General features: G+C 32.2%; 2 protein-coding genes across 37 annotated transcripts in view; both read left to right on the top strand.

The window, feature by feature from the left end:
* LOC110278072 (uncharacterized) overlaps positions 1-5026 on the top strand; it is a 25755-nt gene extending 20729 nt beyond the window's left edge. For 3 of the 21 annotated variants that reach the window (XR_008006055.1, XR_008006046.1, XR_008006054.1), the window contains 4 exons: positions 3100-3267; positions 3378-3422; positions 3706-3784; positions 4279-5023. The gene's annotated coding sequence lies outside the window, so the exon portion shown is untranslated. The other 18 variants (XR_008006042.1, XR_008006052.1, XR_008006047.1 and 15 more) reach the window with 15 other exon arrangements.
* A 2558-nt stretch (positions 5027-7584) lies between these two features.
* Positions 7585-14621, top strand: LOC107475951 (uncharacterized). Of its 16 annotated transcripts, none has more exons than XR_008006031.1 (9): positions 7585-8922; positions 10309-10573; positions 10666-10915; positions 11087-11137; positions 11760-11915; positions 12091-12635; positions 12979-13024; positions 13398-13846; positions 13949-14611. XR_008006031.1 is itself a non-coding variant. In XM_052257551.1 (9 exons), exons 5-9 carry the CDS (start codon positions 12558-12560, stop codon positions 14096-14098), a joined length of 444 nt encoding a protein of 147 aa, XP_052113511.1. In that variant the 5' UTR covers positions 7585-8922; positions 10309-10915; positions 11087-11137; positions 11760-11915; positions 12091-12557; the 3' UTR covers positions 14099-14609. The 16 variants fall into 16 exon arrangements, 2 of the variants coding, with proteins under 2 accessions (XP_052113511.1, XP_052113512.1); XR_008006021.1 differs by having other exon boundaries at positions 12091-12891; XM_052257551.1 differs by having other exon boundaries at positions 10309-10915; positions 12091-12658; positions 13398-13492; positions 13795-13846; positions 13949-14609.
* The last annotated feature ends 2964 nt before the right edge of the window (positions 14622-17585 follow it).

The following is a 17585-nucleotide window of genomic DNA, read 5'->3' as shown; positions in this document are numbered from 1 at the left end:
CAACGTCTCTCTCTCAATTCTGAAACTCTCTCTTCTCTCTCACACTAGCCCACTACAGTCTCTTCCAGTCTCACCGAATCTCGTCTCAGTCACGCTCGCCGGCGTCTCCACGTGTCGCGGCCTTCCCTGGGATCCTCGTCTCCGGCCACAGAAGCAACTCGTCGGGTCGCCGTCGCTCGTCGTCTTCTGGTTTCGGGACCTCGCCGTCGCCGAGTCGTCGTAGACCGTAGTCCGTTGGTGAGTCCCTGCATCGTCGCTTCCCCTGTTCTGTCTTTTCCAAATTTTCCTTCTCCTTGTATTTTGAGATGATGTTGAATTGCTAACCAATTAATTTACTTTGTTTCTGATCTAAATGTTGCTATAAATCATTGTAATATTTTTCCCAAATTGACGTTATTGCTTGAGATCTTATGTGTGTGGACATGCACGTGGCTGGGTTGGGATTGAAGAAATCCCAGTCATTCGGATCTTTGGTTTGTGATTCAAACTCAATTGGGGTTCAGCCATTCAGGTGTGTGTGATTTGTTCTGATTCCAAATGTGATTGTTTTTTTTGTTCCTTTGTCGTGCCTGGTTTATGCAGTTTACATGTTTGAGATTTTGATTCTATGGTTTTGAAGCTGAAAATTTTGCTATAGAATGTTCAATTTTCATTATATTCTATCACCTTCAATTTCGATAGTGAAGGTTTGAAGCCTTGATTCAAAGGTAAGAAGAGATAGTTTTCAAGTTTATTGGCTGAATTAAGAAATTTGGGTGCCCTGCAGTTAACTTGTTTCTTTTTTAGCATTTATCAGTTGTTAATTATTGTCTATGTTCTTATTTTAGCAATTCTATTGAAAAGTATTCCAGAGTGCATATTTTTTTGAACTACACTGTAAGTGCATCTGTTCAAGCAGGTCCTGTTTTTTCTTTTTTTAATACTTTGATATCTGATTTCTTGACTGTCATTGATTGGAATATGACCCGGTCATTTTATAAACACAGGTTTTGCTTGTTGTCAGCTCAATAAATTCTTATATGAATCAGATAAGATATTAACTGATTGATGAAACTGTCCTGTATGAACCACAATGAAAGAAATAAAAATTTCCTTGGAGATGAAATATACTGTTTTAAATTAAGGTTTCTTTTATAATGCATTATTTCTCTTTTTTTTTTGCCAAAAATTTAATTTATTCAGTCAGAAATCAAGGTAACAAAGTAATTCCGTTAAAGTCAAAACTTACTTATTTATTTGATGTAATTCCTAGGATACATGTCATTATTGTTTCATGCTCACTGAGAACTTGTATGGATATCTCCCATTTTAAAGTTGGTGGAAAGCAGATGCACAGGCTGAATTTGCCTTTTTAATTGCAAAGATAATTTATAACAATGAAATTAAAGGATTGGTTTTCATGGTTAAATTTATAGTTTACCTCTTAGGTCCTAGATATCTTAGTATGCTATGTCTTATGTTGCTCAAATTCATCTGTTGCATGAACCATTCATATATGTATCTTTCCATATATCTCATTATCTATTTTCTTAAAGGTGTGGTTTCTTTGATGATTCCATCAATATCATTGTTTATTTAGTTGTTAATCCAACACTTTGTTCATGTAATATAAATTGAATGCTTCTAGGTTTGGGTAAAGTGGGGAGAGAGATGCCAGTTCATTGCCCAGAACAAGCTAGGTAACTTAATTGATAATTTTTTATAATAGATCAGTTGTTCATTCCTTCTTTGAATTGTCCAGTTATATTTAGGTCTTCCTAGTTTGTGATTAGTTCAACAATTGTCAGTGATTTGACTTTTAGGTTGGATAGTACTTGATTTTGTTACAAACTAGAAATTTGCTTCCATTCACACTTTCACTGTATCAACTGGTCTTTCACTCACTTACAGCTCATAACAAGCATGCCAGTAGCATTTGTCATAGTATACGGAAGATGTAGCTAATTGAAATGCAGATTTTGATTATTTGGGAAGTCTTTTGTGAACAAATTTTACAAAAATATATTCCTGTTGCCTCCATCTAGGCATGTTTATTATGCATGGCGATGCTCATTTAAATTGTTTAGGAAGTATTTTTCTTAAAATTTTACAAAAATATAATTATTTCTATACTTTTATTTGCATATATAATAAAACTTCTAATATCTGGTTTTAGTGCTTTTTGAGAAAAGGGATAGTTTCCTCGGTGCTTTTTTCAAACTTGTTATTATACCAGTTGCAATTTGGATTAGTATGACTTAGAGGATGTATCATTAGCTCATTACTTTAAACACAAACTATATTACCTTACTAACACAAGTTGAGGCTAAAATCATGTTTGGGCTTTGGGAGTTGGGACATAGCTCAGCTCAATTTTATTGAGCATATTTGAAATGAATTGAGACTTGGTTTGCATGCTTCAATTCATTAACTGGGCTACTTTTTCAATGCCAAGACAAACATGCACTATGATTCTAATTAGATCCAATGATAATTGCATAGTTAACGGAACTAGCTTTTCAAGGTTGAATTGGTGATTTTAATGAATAAGCTATAAACCTCAAAGTGTCCATATTGTTAAATATCCGATGTTCTGAATGCTGCATGACATCTACATCTTCAAAGAACTACCCTGAATTTAGTTTATAATTAATTTTCAGTTGAACCAGTGGGACGATCTTATTTTTCACTTCCTCCCGCCAGGCTCACCTTTCTTTCTGTTATATTTTTATGCTTACATATATTCTTTACAGGGATGACTTCCTGTCACAAGGTAGTTGGTGATATCAGTGCACTTAGGAGGTTGTGTTATAATATGTACAAATTTTCTTATTTCACAAAAATAGTTTTGCACTTGGTTGACTCGGTTAAGTAACAATAGAAGAAGGAAGTATGTAATGCATGAATCATAATAAAATAATGGCCTAATTAAGCAACAAGATCCATTAGTTTACCTTAGGTTTCTTGAAATTTATTACCATGTTAATATTCTGGGGTAAAAAGTAAGTGAAAGATTATTGTGCAATTTTATGTTCATCTGTCCTGTGTTAGTGGTTTTTTTCCTTGGTACTGTTCACTAATTTAGACAAGTGCCTTTCTCTAATATGCCCTCATTTTCAGGAATGTCACAATACACATATTTCATAACAATTTGATCACCGGTGAAAACTCATATAGCAAACTCTCTCTTGTTGATTTGAGGAGCTGTTTGATTTAGCTAATTCAGATTCAACTGCCACTTCTCAGTACCAATTTAGCATTACCGTTTTTGAGCTCTATAATGAATAGGTCCTGTTCTCTTTTACTTACTATATACAACTTTTCTGGTATCCAATGTTTGCTTCCTGGTAATTGTTGGCATTAGATTATCAAGGCCTTTTTTTTAAATGTTCCTGCAGGCTAGAGATCTTGTCTTGATTTTGCAATGACTCCTTCTCATTGAGGTAAATATTCGTCATGGAATTTCGTAGCAGATAACATGTTAGTTTATTAGTTATGTATTTTTAGTTTTTACTGACTTCCTGAAGTTCCTTTCTAGCAGTAGCATCTATAGTTGTAAAGACAGTTGTCATGATGTTTTGAGAATATCTAGTAAAACATCTCAAGATGGTTAATAATAATATTATCGTTCTTTGGCAATAAAGGTCATTTGAATTGGGAGTTTGGCACAGCCCAATATTTTTCATTGTATGGTAATTTGTTTTTCTTGTTCAATGTTCATCTCAGGTGCAAGATTTACACCTTATTATTCCTGGCTATTTCTTTTGAGTGGAGCAGTGATACACTCCCGCTTTCTTATCAGCAGGTTAATATTGTGTACATTAAAATTGCGCTTTCATGGATATTCTGATATTTTGGAAACTATGAGAGTAGACTATTAATTATTTCTTTATTATGCATATATATCAATTTTATAGATAAAGATAATGTTCCTAGCTATATAGATAAATATGAGTAGAAAAATGATACAAACTCTATTGTAATTAGAACATACAAAGTAAGTATAATCCAATCAAGCAGTTTCCAGAACTCTTTCAAAATGCAGCTGTGAGTATATGCTGAGCAGGAAAAGAGGGGAATTTGTGTGATATTCAGTACAGTTTGAATAATATGTATCAGCTTTGCGTAGGGTCTTACATTTTGTAAAGGTCTAAAGGGAAGTTAGGGTGTTTAATGCGACCATTCAAATGGTTATTGTAATTGATATTAGTTCAGAACAATTGGAATTTTTAATTTATGCATGTTAAAATTGCTGATTCTATCTCCCTTTCTCTAATAATTCTTCATGCATGTGTACAGGATCTGCCACAGACTTTTCCTGGCCATCCATGGTTGGACACTCTCGAGGGACATGCTGCTCTTAGACGTGTTCTTGTTGTTTATTCTTTATGCGATTCTAATGTTGGATATTGTCAGGTGGATTTGATCTGCTCTTCCTTCTTATTCTGAATTATTTTCCCCTCTCTTAAGTTCTTGTTGGATGATCTAGCCTCCTTGTTTTCAGGATGCTTGTATTGTAGATCAGAATTGTAAAATTTAATACCTTAATAACTTAACTGTTACTGTTATAATGTGAATAAATGTCAATTTAGGACATTGTGCTATTTCATTGCCCTAGATTTACATTATTAAAGAGGCATTTGCACCTGTTCAGTTTAACTTTTGTTAGCTCGACATTTTATTTTAATAGTGTAATAGAGAGGAATTGGTTGTATAATAAAGTGGTGGTTTGTAATTTTGAAGTGTAAAGGTTTTGGAAAATCTTTACTCACTCTTGATCTCAACATCTGAGGGCAACAAGCAAAAATACGGATGTATTTAGGAAATATAAATTCTCTTATTAATTATTATACATATATCATATCACTTTAGAGGATTCATTTGTGAATTATTTATCAACAAAAATTATGAGATGTAGATTTATCTTTTTGGGGTGAGATGTCGCCAGTTTCAGCGATAATGGCAATGAAGAACGATCGATACTTATTTGATAGCTAATAACTACCTGAGTATTTAATTTCTGTTGACATTTATGTAAGCAATCCATTTAATTTTTTAAATAATTTTGGATAAAATATAATATTTAAAAAGGAGCATGTTACTTCCATGGGTGAATTATACTACAAGATCCACGGTTATATCTTACAAAACTTGATCTTCAATTATAATGGCAAAAAAGCTGTCAATTGGAATAAGGACAGGTTCAATGATGTATCATCTATTACATGCCCACAGACCTATGCTTCATGAAATACCAAGAGAAGACTGCAGATGCAGATCATCCATCTCTGCAAGTTCTTTAGTAATTCATCTTGAGAAGCTATCAACCTTCTTCAGCATCTGTAGAGCAGCCCTACCACCCTCGACACAAGTAACTGTTGCCCTATATTTCTGTAAAACACCTTCTGCAACTTTTCTGTTCACTGCATTAGCATCAACCACCAAAATTCTTTTTTGTAATGATAGATTCCCAAGTTTGGATACTTTCTTTCTAGTTGTTTGCCTTTTTTCAATTCCAAGGGATTCTCTATAGGAGCAAACCAAAACACTCAGCCAAAAAGGCTTCATTAATATATCATCAATGACACCTAAACTAGAAGAGACTGTATAATCAAACTATGGAGTAAAGTAACTTTGGTTATTACGTTTGAATAAACATACAATCGAGTAAAGTAACAGAAAAAAGATTTATCAACGGTAAATACTCATTCAGCCTTAATTATTTACAAAAGAACTTCTACTTTCAAAGTCCACTTGCATGGGGAATTAAATACTAAGAAAAAGCCAGCAAATATGGCATGGCTTATGGTTAATAATTCAAACTGTTACATAGAGATATTTAGGGAATAGCCAATTATAAAAAATTGTATTGAGTGGTTAAAGAAATGCAACGAATAAGGATGAAACAAGAGTTTGGCTACAGCCATAGACAACAATATCTAGGATACATGAAACCTGTTGGCTCTGCTTCCTCTAGAAATTTTTTTAACATCTTTGGATGGTACTCTAGAATCTCACAATATATAAGTTCTTCTACATCTTCCTTTGTTATCCTGCGTCTCTCAAACTCAAATTCCATCTTTGTAACTGGCTGGCAGAAGGTTTTCTCTCAACCTTGGCCAAGCCTTTAAAATATGGAGCCGCTAACGCCTAACAATATCATACACAAGATACCAAGTTAATAAAAGATTACCAAAGAAACTGAACCAAAGACGGATGAAAATTCAGAATTCAACCTCTTCAGCAGAAGGCCAATCTTTAGGCTCAAGGGCCAACATTCTATCTAACAAACGAAGAGCAAGGGGGTCTGCATTAGGAAACTTCTGGGAGAAAGGAACTGGCTTCTTCTTGGGTATGCTGCTCAAGTATCTCCGAGCTTTCTCATTCCTTACCTATTAATATGCAACCAAGGTTGCATTGAGTAAAAACTAAAACACACAAGACTGCAAAGAGGAAGGGAAACTGAAGAACAGATCCGAGCACACTACAAGATTTCTGCTTGTTTATGGAGATTTTTTTGTGGAAGTTTTGAAAAACCTCCGTAACATATTTTATTTATGACAAAATATAAAACCTCCATTAATTAAAACTAGTTTAAATTTCTAAGCCCAATTTTCTAAACCAATAGCCAATGCCTAACCTACCCTGATTAAACCCAAATAAATTTAACTCCAAAAAAAAACTTAGACCAAAAAAATTGGAAGAGGAAGAAGAGGAAGAACACTACAAAAAAATATCCATTTAACCACACTTTTTTTAGGTTACATTTGAAAAGCGTAATATAGGAATAGGTTATGCTTTTCTCCATGTTTCTTTTTTGTAGGAGAATAGAAAATACATTTGTGGCATCACTTGAAAATTGTAGCCTTAGATATTATAAATGTCACTTATAAAGTATAGCCTTATCTTAAAAGTTATGGATTCACTTTTTACACCAAAAAATACATTTTAAAAATTAACCTATTTATCAGATTTCAGGTACGCTTTAAAAGTGCTGTCTAATGTATCTCAGATCAAATGTCCAACACTTAATATTTTTTTTTTTCAATTTTCAGCAAATAATACACATACAAACACTTAGCCAAATAAAATGAAAACATAAAAGTGTAAAACCCCAGCTTAGCTTTTCCCTTCTTCACGCCACCCCCAACCCAGAGAAGACTCTGCGCCATCACCACTCACTATAACATCCCTAATTTCTAACTCAAAATCCCCAAACTAACTCAGAAAATCCTAATTTCCCCGATTCCTAACCGTAACAGCCGCAACCTCACCCTCCTTCACCGTAACAAACAAAAGCAGCCACTGTAGAGAGAAGAGGGACCGGGAGAAGAAGAGAAGAGAGGAAAGGCCTGCCCAGCCGTCACCACCGCAGCGCCGCTGCAGCTATTGCCACCTTCAGAGCTGCGGAAAGTCGTCCTCCCTGCCGTCGAATGCCGCCGTCGTGTCGCACATGAGAGAGAGAGAGAGACAGATTCGAGAGGAGCTACCCACGATCGCTGCCGTCGAAACCAGGCTCGTCGCCGTCACCACCCACGAAGCTGCGAGGAGCCGCTGTCGTGCTCGTGTCGCTGGGCGCCGTCGAGCTTCCCTCACCCTGAGCCGTCGCTGCTGCCGTCGATTTGTAGTTGCTGCGATTGGAGCCACTAGCGGGGGTGAGTTGCTACTGCCTTGTTGCCGTCCTAATCATATTCAACGTCCACTGCCCTGAGCTGTTTCTGCCCTTCAGTTTGTTGAGTTCGGATTCCTTGTGCTACTGTAACTGTCATTACTGAGGTGGGAACCAACGTTTCTGTTTGGCTGCTGCTGAAGGTCTTCCACCATCACTGGAGCTGCCCAGAATCATCGTGGAAGCTGCCAAGATATATGGTTGATTTCTAATTATGCCAAGACATCATCACTAATTAAGTTTTATGTTGATTTTTTTTTATTTTATTTTATGTCCTGACTGCATTATAACTTGTGAATTCCATTTCCTTTTTGATATTCAATGTTTTGACAAACTGCCATGGTTTATAATCTATTGATACTTGCCATTTTCATGCTTAATCAGTCTGATTTAGAGATATTTTGGAGCTGACTAAGGCTTTTAACATGAAAGAGACTGAGGCAAAGGCATATATATATTTAAAATCCTGATTACTTTCCTTTAATGCATCAGCTTGCTCTTTTTATTTTGTTATGCTTCTGTTTTGTGTTGCCTCCTTAATAGTAAAAAAGATTAAGGAGGCTCTATTTTGTGTTTTAGTTAATAGTTTAAGGATTAAGACATGATATTGACTAATGAATATGAATGAATAGTATTATCCTATTGTGCATTTCACCAAAACTCCTTATTTAACAGCTAATATTATATATAGTTCTACGTTCCTAGTAATCTTAGTGGAAAGTAATTAGCTGAAGTTGCTGGTTTTTTGTTGCAAAGTGGTAGTTAATTACTACACTCACCTAACTATATCAGCTTATAACTCTCGAGAGGTAAAATATCTACATAAAGGTAGTGATGCTTTATTTGAATGTATTGATTTTTGTTTATCTATATAAAGACTTGTTTGAGAAGTGCATGGAGATTGCTCAGAAGTCTCTTGATGATGTACATGATGTTGTCCTTGATAGTTATTCAGATGATTGTTACTAAGAAAGTTATAGATTGCCCTTGATAGTTATTCAGTGTTGTCCTTGATTGTCTTATGGATTTTGTGCTGGAGTTGTAGATTTTCTGTTCTTGGTATTAGATTTCTTTGTTTTCTCTTTTCAAATAGGATATTGTGAAAAGCTTATTTTTGGTTTTATAATGTAACTGTTTAGGATGCTGGTTTCAATCGTAATTATTCCAGTGAAGTTTCTTCTCCGGTTGCTGGGCACTTTCCAGGTTATATGGACTATCAAGTAGGAATGAGACCACAGATCCCTGTTGAGAGAAAATGGGCCCTCGGGATTCAGGTGCAGTGTTTTACTTGGCTAAATATATAGTTATTAGACTTGCAATGCTGTTATGCTTAAATATATAGTTATTAGACTTGACTTTCTTTTACTGCTGGCTACTCTGGATATCTAGTCTATCTTTAAAGTTTTGCAGGTATTTAATTTCCTGATTATTTTGGTTTCTTCTCTAAATAAACTCTGTATATTTCTTAATATTAGACAAGTTGTGTTACTTGCAATAATAATACTCCTTTTTATACACTTCCAACTTTTCAATATAAAAAAATTATAATTGAAAAAATAAAAAATAATTGTATACTATTTTCTAAATAAAAAAGTCAATAGGTTAAGATATAACAAAAAATAGTGTAAGTATTACTTCTCAATGTTAGAGTTGCTTATAGCTATCAAACAAGTTGGTATGATCCATTTAGGCCTACTTGACTAATTATATATCAAGTATGTGCGTCTCTAAAATGAAAGCTTAGTCCATTTAAAAGAAATTCACTGAGCTAGATAAACTAGTCCATTTATTTTTATTTTTTATTTTTTATTTAAATAGGCAGTTTTTTATTAAAAAATAAAAAAAATGGGCTAAAATAACTTGAGATTGTTCTAAAATCTGGGTAAGGGAATTTAGCAGCCTTGATTTCAAAGTTAACAACAAAGTTATTTTATTGAGATTAAGTAGAGGTAGAATCTTGCAGGTGAGTTCTTTTATTTCAGATATCAGAGTTGTGTATTGTGGTGTACTAAGAAATTGTCTTGCTTCTTTGAAGAACAAGTGATATGCTTGTGTCTTATTTTATTTTCTGGATATAGTTAATCAAAGTGTGTGTTATCTGTTTCTTGGATATAGTTAATCATGTGTTATCTGTTTCCATTTATTTTTCATAGAGAGAATAGATGCAAATGGGGTAGAAATTGGTAACTCATGCAATGTTTTTCAACTTCATATGTTTAGTTTGAGTGAAGATTTGAATGGAACTAAAGTATTTATAACAGATTTGTGTTGAATGGTAGTATACTTAACAGATTTTTATAATCAAGTGTGTGCTAGAACTAGTTGCATGAAATGTTAGTCAGTGTCTATTTGGATTAGAAAGAATTCAAGAATGGAATACATGTATTCAGATTAGATTTGAGTTAGAGTTCATTGTGCACTACCACATACTGGTTGTGACTTGTGGCAAAACATGTTCTTTGGATTAAATCATGACTTAAAATCTGTTTATATGGATTGTGGAGTATCACTGCTTCTAGTAAGGGTCTAATGTTGTTTGCTGTAGGCTTATAAAGCATTGAATGAGTGGGTTATCAGGTGATTTATTACATTGTTGTTTCCTTCAATTAGTATTGAAATCAAGAATTAATTGGAAACTTTGGTCTATGAATAATTTGTAGGTAGAGGAGCGTGGTGTTCCAGTGGAAGAATTGTTAGAAGCTGATGAAGTTTTCTGCACTGGAACTGCTGTGGTTATCAACCCTGTTTTCTCTTTAACCTATTGGGATTGTGATACTGATTTCTGGTGGCATGTATCAATGAATTTTTGAATAATGATTTATTTTTCTGTGTGACATGTTTGTATTAATTCATCAACACTAATTCATCACTAAGTTATGGAGTTCTAATTAATACGAGCTCTTTGTTATTCACTGCTCTAATCAGGTTACTACTCTATCTTAAGGACCATCAATTGCTTGTTGGTTGTTACTTCTTTTACAATCTTTACCTTATTGTATTTATGAATCATCAAACAGCTGGAGCAGAGGTGCAAGCATTGGGCGTCATAGTGATGATAACAGACCCTACCTCAAACAGCGGCACTTTGCAGTCAGGATTCCACTTTCCATTACTCCTCTCTTTTATTGAATTTTATTTAATACTGTTGTTGACAATTTTGGTTCATCAAAGGTGGTGTGCTATTTAAATAATTATGGCAAGGATTTCAATGGTGGACTCTTTCGTTTCCGGGATGGCCAGCCAATGTCAATTATGCCAATGGCTGGAGTGAGTTTATACTCTTTCACTACTACCACTTGTGTTTTTCTTTTCTGGTCAAATGGTTTCTACTGCTAAATAAGGAGAGTGATTTCTCAAAATTTCATTATTGAAATGATTCAATGTAAGAGGAAATGTTTCGCTTTTTAATTTATTTTATCCTTTTTTATCTTTTAACAGGATGTTCTGATGTATACTGCTGACCAGCGAAACATTCATTTTGTTGATGAGGTATATTCAATTGTGCTCCTTTCTTGCATGCCCTTACTTACTTGACCTTGTACATAATCATCTGTTTTATTTCAATTTAAATCTCCTTCTCCTGGACTCCGTGTCCTTAGAAGAAAAGGGATAGAAGAGAAAACAGGAAATCATAATTTTCATCTTTGATAATTACCTGATGGGAAACCATATTAATTCTTGAAAAGAGTACTTACTTTAGGGTACCATTCTAAAGATTCCAGAATGCTGAAATGAAATAGTCAAGGATGTATCTGGTGCTTTCACTGATTTATGTCAAAATATTATTTTGGTGAATTGGTCATATGAACTCATTTGATCTTCTTTATAATTTGTGTAACTGAATTATTAGTTCCCGAGGAAGGTGTGAATGTGATTGAGGGTAGCAACTAGCAACTAGCAAGTAGCAACAATAAGAGAAGAATCCTAGGTTTACTTTTGTGGCTTCATGTTTGGTTTCTATCCTTTTTAACTCTCATTTTTCTTTTTTTTTTTTCTTGCAAAACAGGTCTAGCTCTCTGAACTTCAAAGAAAGTTGTCTATATTGATGACTATAACACAAGAAATCATTGCCACCGAGCTTAAATTATTAATTTTTTTTTTATATAAACAGGTCTAGCTAAAGGTGTTGCTGTTGGAATATCTATAGCTGGAACAAGTGGGGTTCTGCCATTATTAATTTGTGCTTGTGTTAGATATTTCCAGAAGAAGGAAAAAGAAAAAATTAAATTGCCAACAGAAGATTTTATATCAAGTTCAACCCAAGATGGTAACTGTATTTTATTGAAATTCTAGGCTTCTTAATCTACTATTTGTTTCTTTCTATTTGATTAAGTTATATTAACTATGACACAATGTTAAAATGTTCAATGAATTAATTATGTTGTGATCATGAATTCATAATAATAACACTTTTTGTTTCTTTTTTCCTTATCCTTGTAAAGCATCTAGCAGTGGTGAATATGAAACTTTAGGATCCACAGCTGCTAGTGCTTCTGGCCTTCCAGCAATTATGGCGGCAAAATCGATGGAATTCTCTTATCAAGAACTAGCCGAGGCTACAAATAACTTCAGCTCTGATAACAAAATTGGTCAGGGTAGATTTGCAGCAGTCTATTTTGCAGAATTGAGAGGCCAAGTAAAAGCAAGCCAATTATATCTTTAATAATGTTATATAATCTTCCAGAATTAAAAGGAAAATAAATTATCTTTGACCATTAGTAGCTTATCTGCATAATTTTATTGATAGTTAAAGATAGTAAAAATGGTAGTTAGGCATTTGGCAAACGAATAAAATTGATGAGACGTGGCAAGGGACCACATACATATACATAATAAATATAATAATAATAATACTAATAATGCTACAAGATTAGTGGTTCTATCTATATATGATTTTGCAAACCCTTTGATGAAAATTTCAATGCTAGTTGGTGAAGATCAACACAAAAAGTCCACAAAACAACAAAGAGGTGGTGGAGCCATGAAGGTATTAATATGTCAGCATGAAAGGTAGCTCTAAATTATAAAATGTTCTTCTATTGTTGTGTTCTGTTCTAACCAAAATTCACATATCAGAAACCCGTGAGCATCACAGTGTAACTCTCACAAGTTTTCATAACAGTGAGTTCCATATAGGAATAATAACAAGCAAAGATTTTTGTATATAAATCCAAGGCTATAATCTGCAGCTTTTGGAGTGTTTAGCAAAGTTGAAATTAAAGATATCATATATCTCTTGATGAGTAAGCTTCTATAATATGATTTTTTTAAGAATGTTATGTACCAAACTTAATCATCAGCTTTTAATTCTGGATGGTTTCATTTTGCAGGATATTAGGAAGAGTTAATTATCTTATGGAGATTTCATCTGAATTGGTAATAACATATTCATATCTATAGTTTAGCACATGTATATTATCAAAATCAATTATGAAATTTTTTGCATTATTGTATATTATGTATATGCAAGGTATAATGGAGGATCCTAATAGCTTTCTCTGGCACTTAAGCTCTATTGATACTTGTGCCTAACTACCATTTTAACCATTTAGTTCTTTATCTCACACTGTTCCTGTTTATATCCACCGTGATGTGAAACCTGCTAACATATTAATATATAAATACTTCCGTGAAAAGGTTAGTTTATTGTAATATTCTTGGTAATAATCATTATTTTCCAATTTTTGTTTTCTTTTTTCTGATGAGACTAATATTAAAACTGTCTAATAAGGTTTTGGAAATTCACCAGGTTGCAAATTTTGGGCTAACTAAACTTAGGGAAGTTGGAAGCTTTTTATCACTTCATACTCGTCTTGTGGGAACATTTGGATACATGCCTCCAGTGTAAGAACTTAGTTGTTAATTGTCTTAGAACATAACAGTAAGTATTAGAAAATATAAAATAAGTCAACGAAAGTTGTGGTTGATACAATTTATAGATTCTGAATGTCTAAGAACTTGGTTTGACATGACTGAATTTATAGATTCTTGGGTTGGGCATAATGTCAGATGTGAGTGTTATCTCTACTTTAGTGACATCTTTTTTCCATTCTTGATTCAAAATGATATCTTCCTTTGATTTTGGTCATCTCTGCTTTGTATATTATTGATATTTTGCACCCAATTTAATGTTATCTCTACTTTAGCGGATCAAAATGCTTCAACCAGCTAAAGGTTGTTATGGGCGCAGCACCAACAGTAAGTTTTACTCTCATCATTATGATCTTGTGTTATCAGAATGTGAACTTCATATTATGTTTCTATGTAGATTGAATTTTAACAAATTGCTAAATTATGCAGATACTTCTGGCAATCAAATCAGAAGAAAACAAGCTACAAGAAGTCATGGTTGGATTAGCAGCAAATGTTTTCACATTCATGTCCTCTCAGGAATCAAGCTATGTATTTCAAGAAGCCGGAATCATTGAAGTTAACTGGCAAGTATACTAGTACATATTCTCAAGAAGCACAAGTATCCGGCAACAAAGGTGCTGAGGATAAGGAGGTTTGCCATAGAGTTTGCGATTTGGATGATGAAAGACAAAGCAGAAAACATAGATACCTTCAAGCATATGGGAATGGAGAAGGTGCTGGAAGGTGTATTAGAAATCACATCAGAGCTTGAAAGCTTCAATGTTTTCTCTGGTACTGTTGGATTGAACAGGCACAATCTAACAATTCACTCACTGGTTGAGACAGCCTTCAAGTTGCTGGAAAATAGGTGAAGTAATACATCACTTTTGAACCATATTGTAAAATCAGTAATCCATGTTAACGTTGAGCAAAAATTGTAAATTTGTAACACTGTACACTGTTGTTTGTTTTGTGTAAATGTGTATTATGCCACATTAATTTTGATTTTGGTTTTGGTTTTTGGTTCTGATGGTTATTTATTTATTTTTCCCTCTAGATTTTGATTCTTCAGTCGAAGAATCAAGGCTTTATTGATTTATATCAATAAGAACCAATTATTAATGAAAATTCAGGAGGAACACTTTTTAATGCTATACTCCATGGCATTTATATTTATTAAATTTTGATATTAAAAAATAAATTTTTAATTTGAGAGTATGTAAATGAGATGAGATTAAGAATGTTTTTAAATTAAAAAGAAATAAATAATTATAGAATTTGTGGAGGTTTGAAAATCTCACAAAATAGTTAATTTTTATTAAATTAAAAAATCAATTTGTGGGGGTTTTCAACTGCTACAAAAGTGATTTAAAACCCCCACAAAAGTTTAATATAAAACCTCTACTAAACATACATAAAATTCTCCGCTAAATAGATTGTGGAGGCAAAAGCACCTTAAATTTTTTGGGGTTTTAGAAACCTCTACAAACTATTTGGAGGGGTAATAAACCTCGATAAATAAAAAAAAAATTGTCACAAATAAACAAAAATCTTATAGTGGCAATGGCTTCAAGAGATGGTGTTTCAAGAAGATCTGTCATGAGATCCAATTGATGGACAACATTCTTCCTAGGGAAAAGAGGCTTTCCAGTCAAAAGTTCTGCGAAAATGCATACAATGCTCCATATGTCTATAGCTGGTGTATACCGGAAAGAAAATGGTTTCAAGTAATAGTGATTTACTGAGTGAAATATAATAGATAAGTGAAAGACACACAAGTAGATTCATAAACCAACTAAAGTATTTAGCATATGGCAAGGAAGCATAAACATTTGCAAGACCAATTATTATTTATTAACCACACGCAAGCCCCATATCCCCATATCCAGCACACAACTAAAACAGTAACAGAACAAAATTTCAATCACCAAAAGAGTATAAATTCATACATAGGTAATAGATACATTCACAAGTTACTACACATATCATCTTCTACCTCTCAACATCCACTAAATTCCTCCCCAAAAAATACAAAACACTAATCCAAAACATATTAAAATACATACATGTAAATCTAAATATACATATGAGCTGAATAACTTTACCTTTTTTCTCTGATCAAGCAGCATCTTCAAATTTTTTACAATATATTATATACTATATTTTGATTATCCATTTTTTTTAAATTGATTAAGAAACAAATTTGTATATTTTCGGTTTAAAAAATGAATTTATATTTTAAATTATTTTTTTCATGTTTTTTGATCAATTATGTTTATTCATATAAATATTTTTTACTTAAAAAAAGTAAAGAATAATTCCAACTCAATTTCATCCCAGACAAATTTAATAACATCCATTTTTATTGCATAAAGCCATAATAAAAACTATTCCTAGAAATTTGCCAAGTTCACTCTAAGTTAGCCAATTAACCATAATCACTCTTGTAAAGCTGCTCTCTAATTAAAAATAAAAGCTAAGAGCAACTCCAATGCTAAGAAATAGAGTTCCTCTTCTGACATATGGAGACTCAATTACCATTGGAGTGAAAAGGAAAAGAGGGCTCTTCACGGGGATCAAGGTTGAGAGTCCCTCTAAGCAGGGACTTGCAACAACCAATAAAATCATGCTATGTGGTAAGTTAATAAAAAAAATAAAAAATATATTAAATATATATTAAATACTTATATATCTATTTAATTAATTATTTAAATTAATTATTTAATAATTAGTTATATTAAATTATAATTAATATAAATAATTATGTTAAATCAATATCAAATATTATTTATATTGTTATATTAAATCATAATTAATTAAATTTATTTTACATAAAAAATAAATTTAATTTTTACATATTATAAAATAATTTTTAGTTACTAAAAACTGCTGTACCTACAATACATTGTCATTATAGCAAAGTTTTGAAATCAAACTGGTTATTAAACCGTTCTAACTACTGATTTACTAGTTTAATTAGTTTGACTGTAGTTCAACCAAAAAAACTGTTTTCTAATAAAATAATACATAAAATATAAATACACAGAGTAAAACATAATTATAATCTAATATAAACTTTAAAATATCATCAAAAGTAAAAATATTACTTAAACCACAATATTATGATCTTTTTCAAAATACAAACTCAAAAGTCAAATTAAAAAAAAAAAACCATAAAATGCCATATGATAAACTATTTAAGATTATTCACAATCCTACACCACACAATTATGAAAAATCACAGTTTATAGATTAACTAACAACAATTATTCAAGATTATTCACAATCCTAACCAACACAATAATGAAAAATCACACTTCACATATTAACTAACAACAACTATTCAAGATTATTCATAATCCTAAACCACAAAGTAATGAAAAATCACAGTTCATAGATTAATGGACAACAATTATTTAAGATTATTCACAATCCTAAACCACACAGTAATAAAAAATTAGAGTTTACAAATTAACTAACAATAATAACAGTTAAAAAAAATCTAAAAGAGAGCAAATTGAGTAGTGAGCACACAGGAAGACATGGAGCACGACTGGAGGGGCTGACCCGGCTGAAGGGGTGGAGCGCGGTAGAACAGAGATAATATATATTAACTATAATCACAAATTAAACTATTTTAAATGAAATAATTTATATAACGATAATATCATTTATTGTTATAAATACTGAATTAAATAAGTTATTATTATTTTTTATTTGAAATTATTTTTTATTAAACTAACCTCAATATTACATATCAAATATTGCAAAATATAATTTCATACCCACTTTAATAACTTTACCATATATACAATAATGTTTCTCATAAAACTTAAGCAAAATAAATTATTTCAAAACTATTTACCATCCAAATATAAAGTAATAATTCTGATATAAATTAGCTTATATATAAACATTAAAGTAATTACATATATATAATTATTAAAACGACGCCATTAAAAAAAACTAATTTTAAACCAAAAAAATTCAAACCAAATTATATTTAGTTTTAATTTACATATATAGTTATTAATAAAATATTAATAATTTTAGGAATATCGTGTTGAAAGTCACATTCTAAAAT

The sequence above is a fragment of the Arachis duranensis genome, chromosome 2 (assembly GCF_000817695.3).
Source record: "Arachis duranensis cultivar V14167 chromosome 2, aradu.V14167.gnm2.J7QH, whole genome shotgun sequence".
In the NCBI taxonomy this organism is placed as follows: Eukaryota; Viridiplantae; Streptophyta; class Magnoliopsida; order Fabales; family Fabaceae; genus Arachis; species Arachis duranensis.
This window is presented reverse-complemented; position numbering and strand designations above follow the sequence as displayed.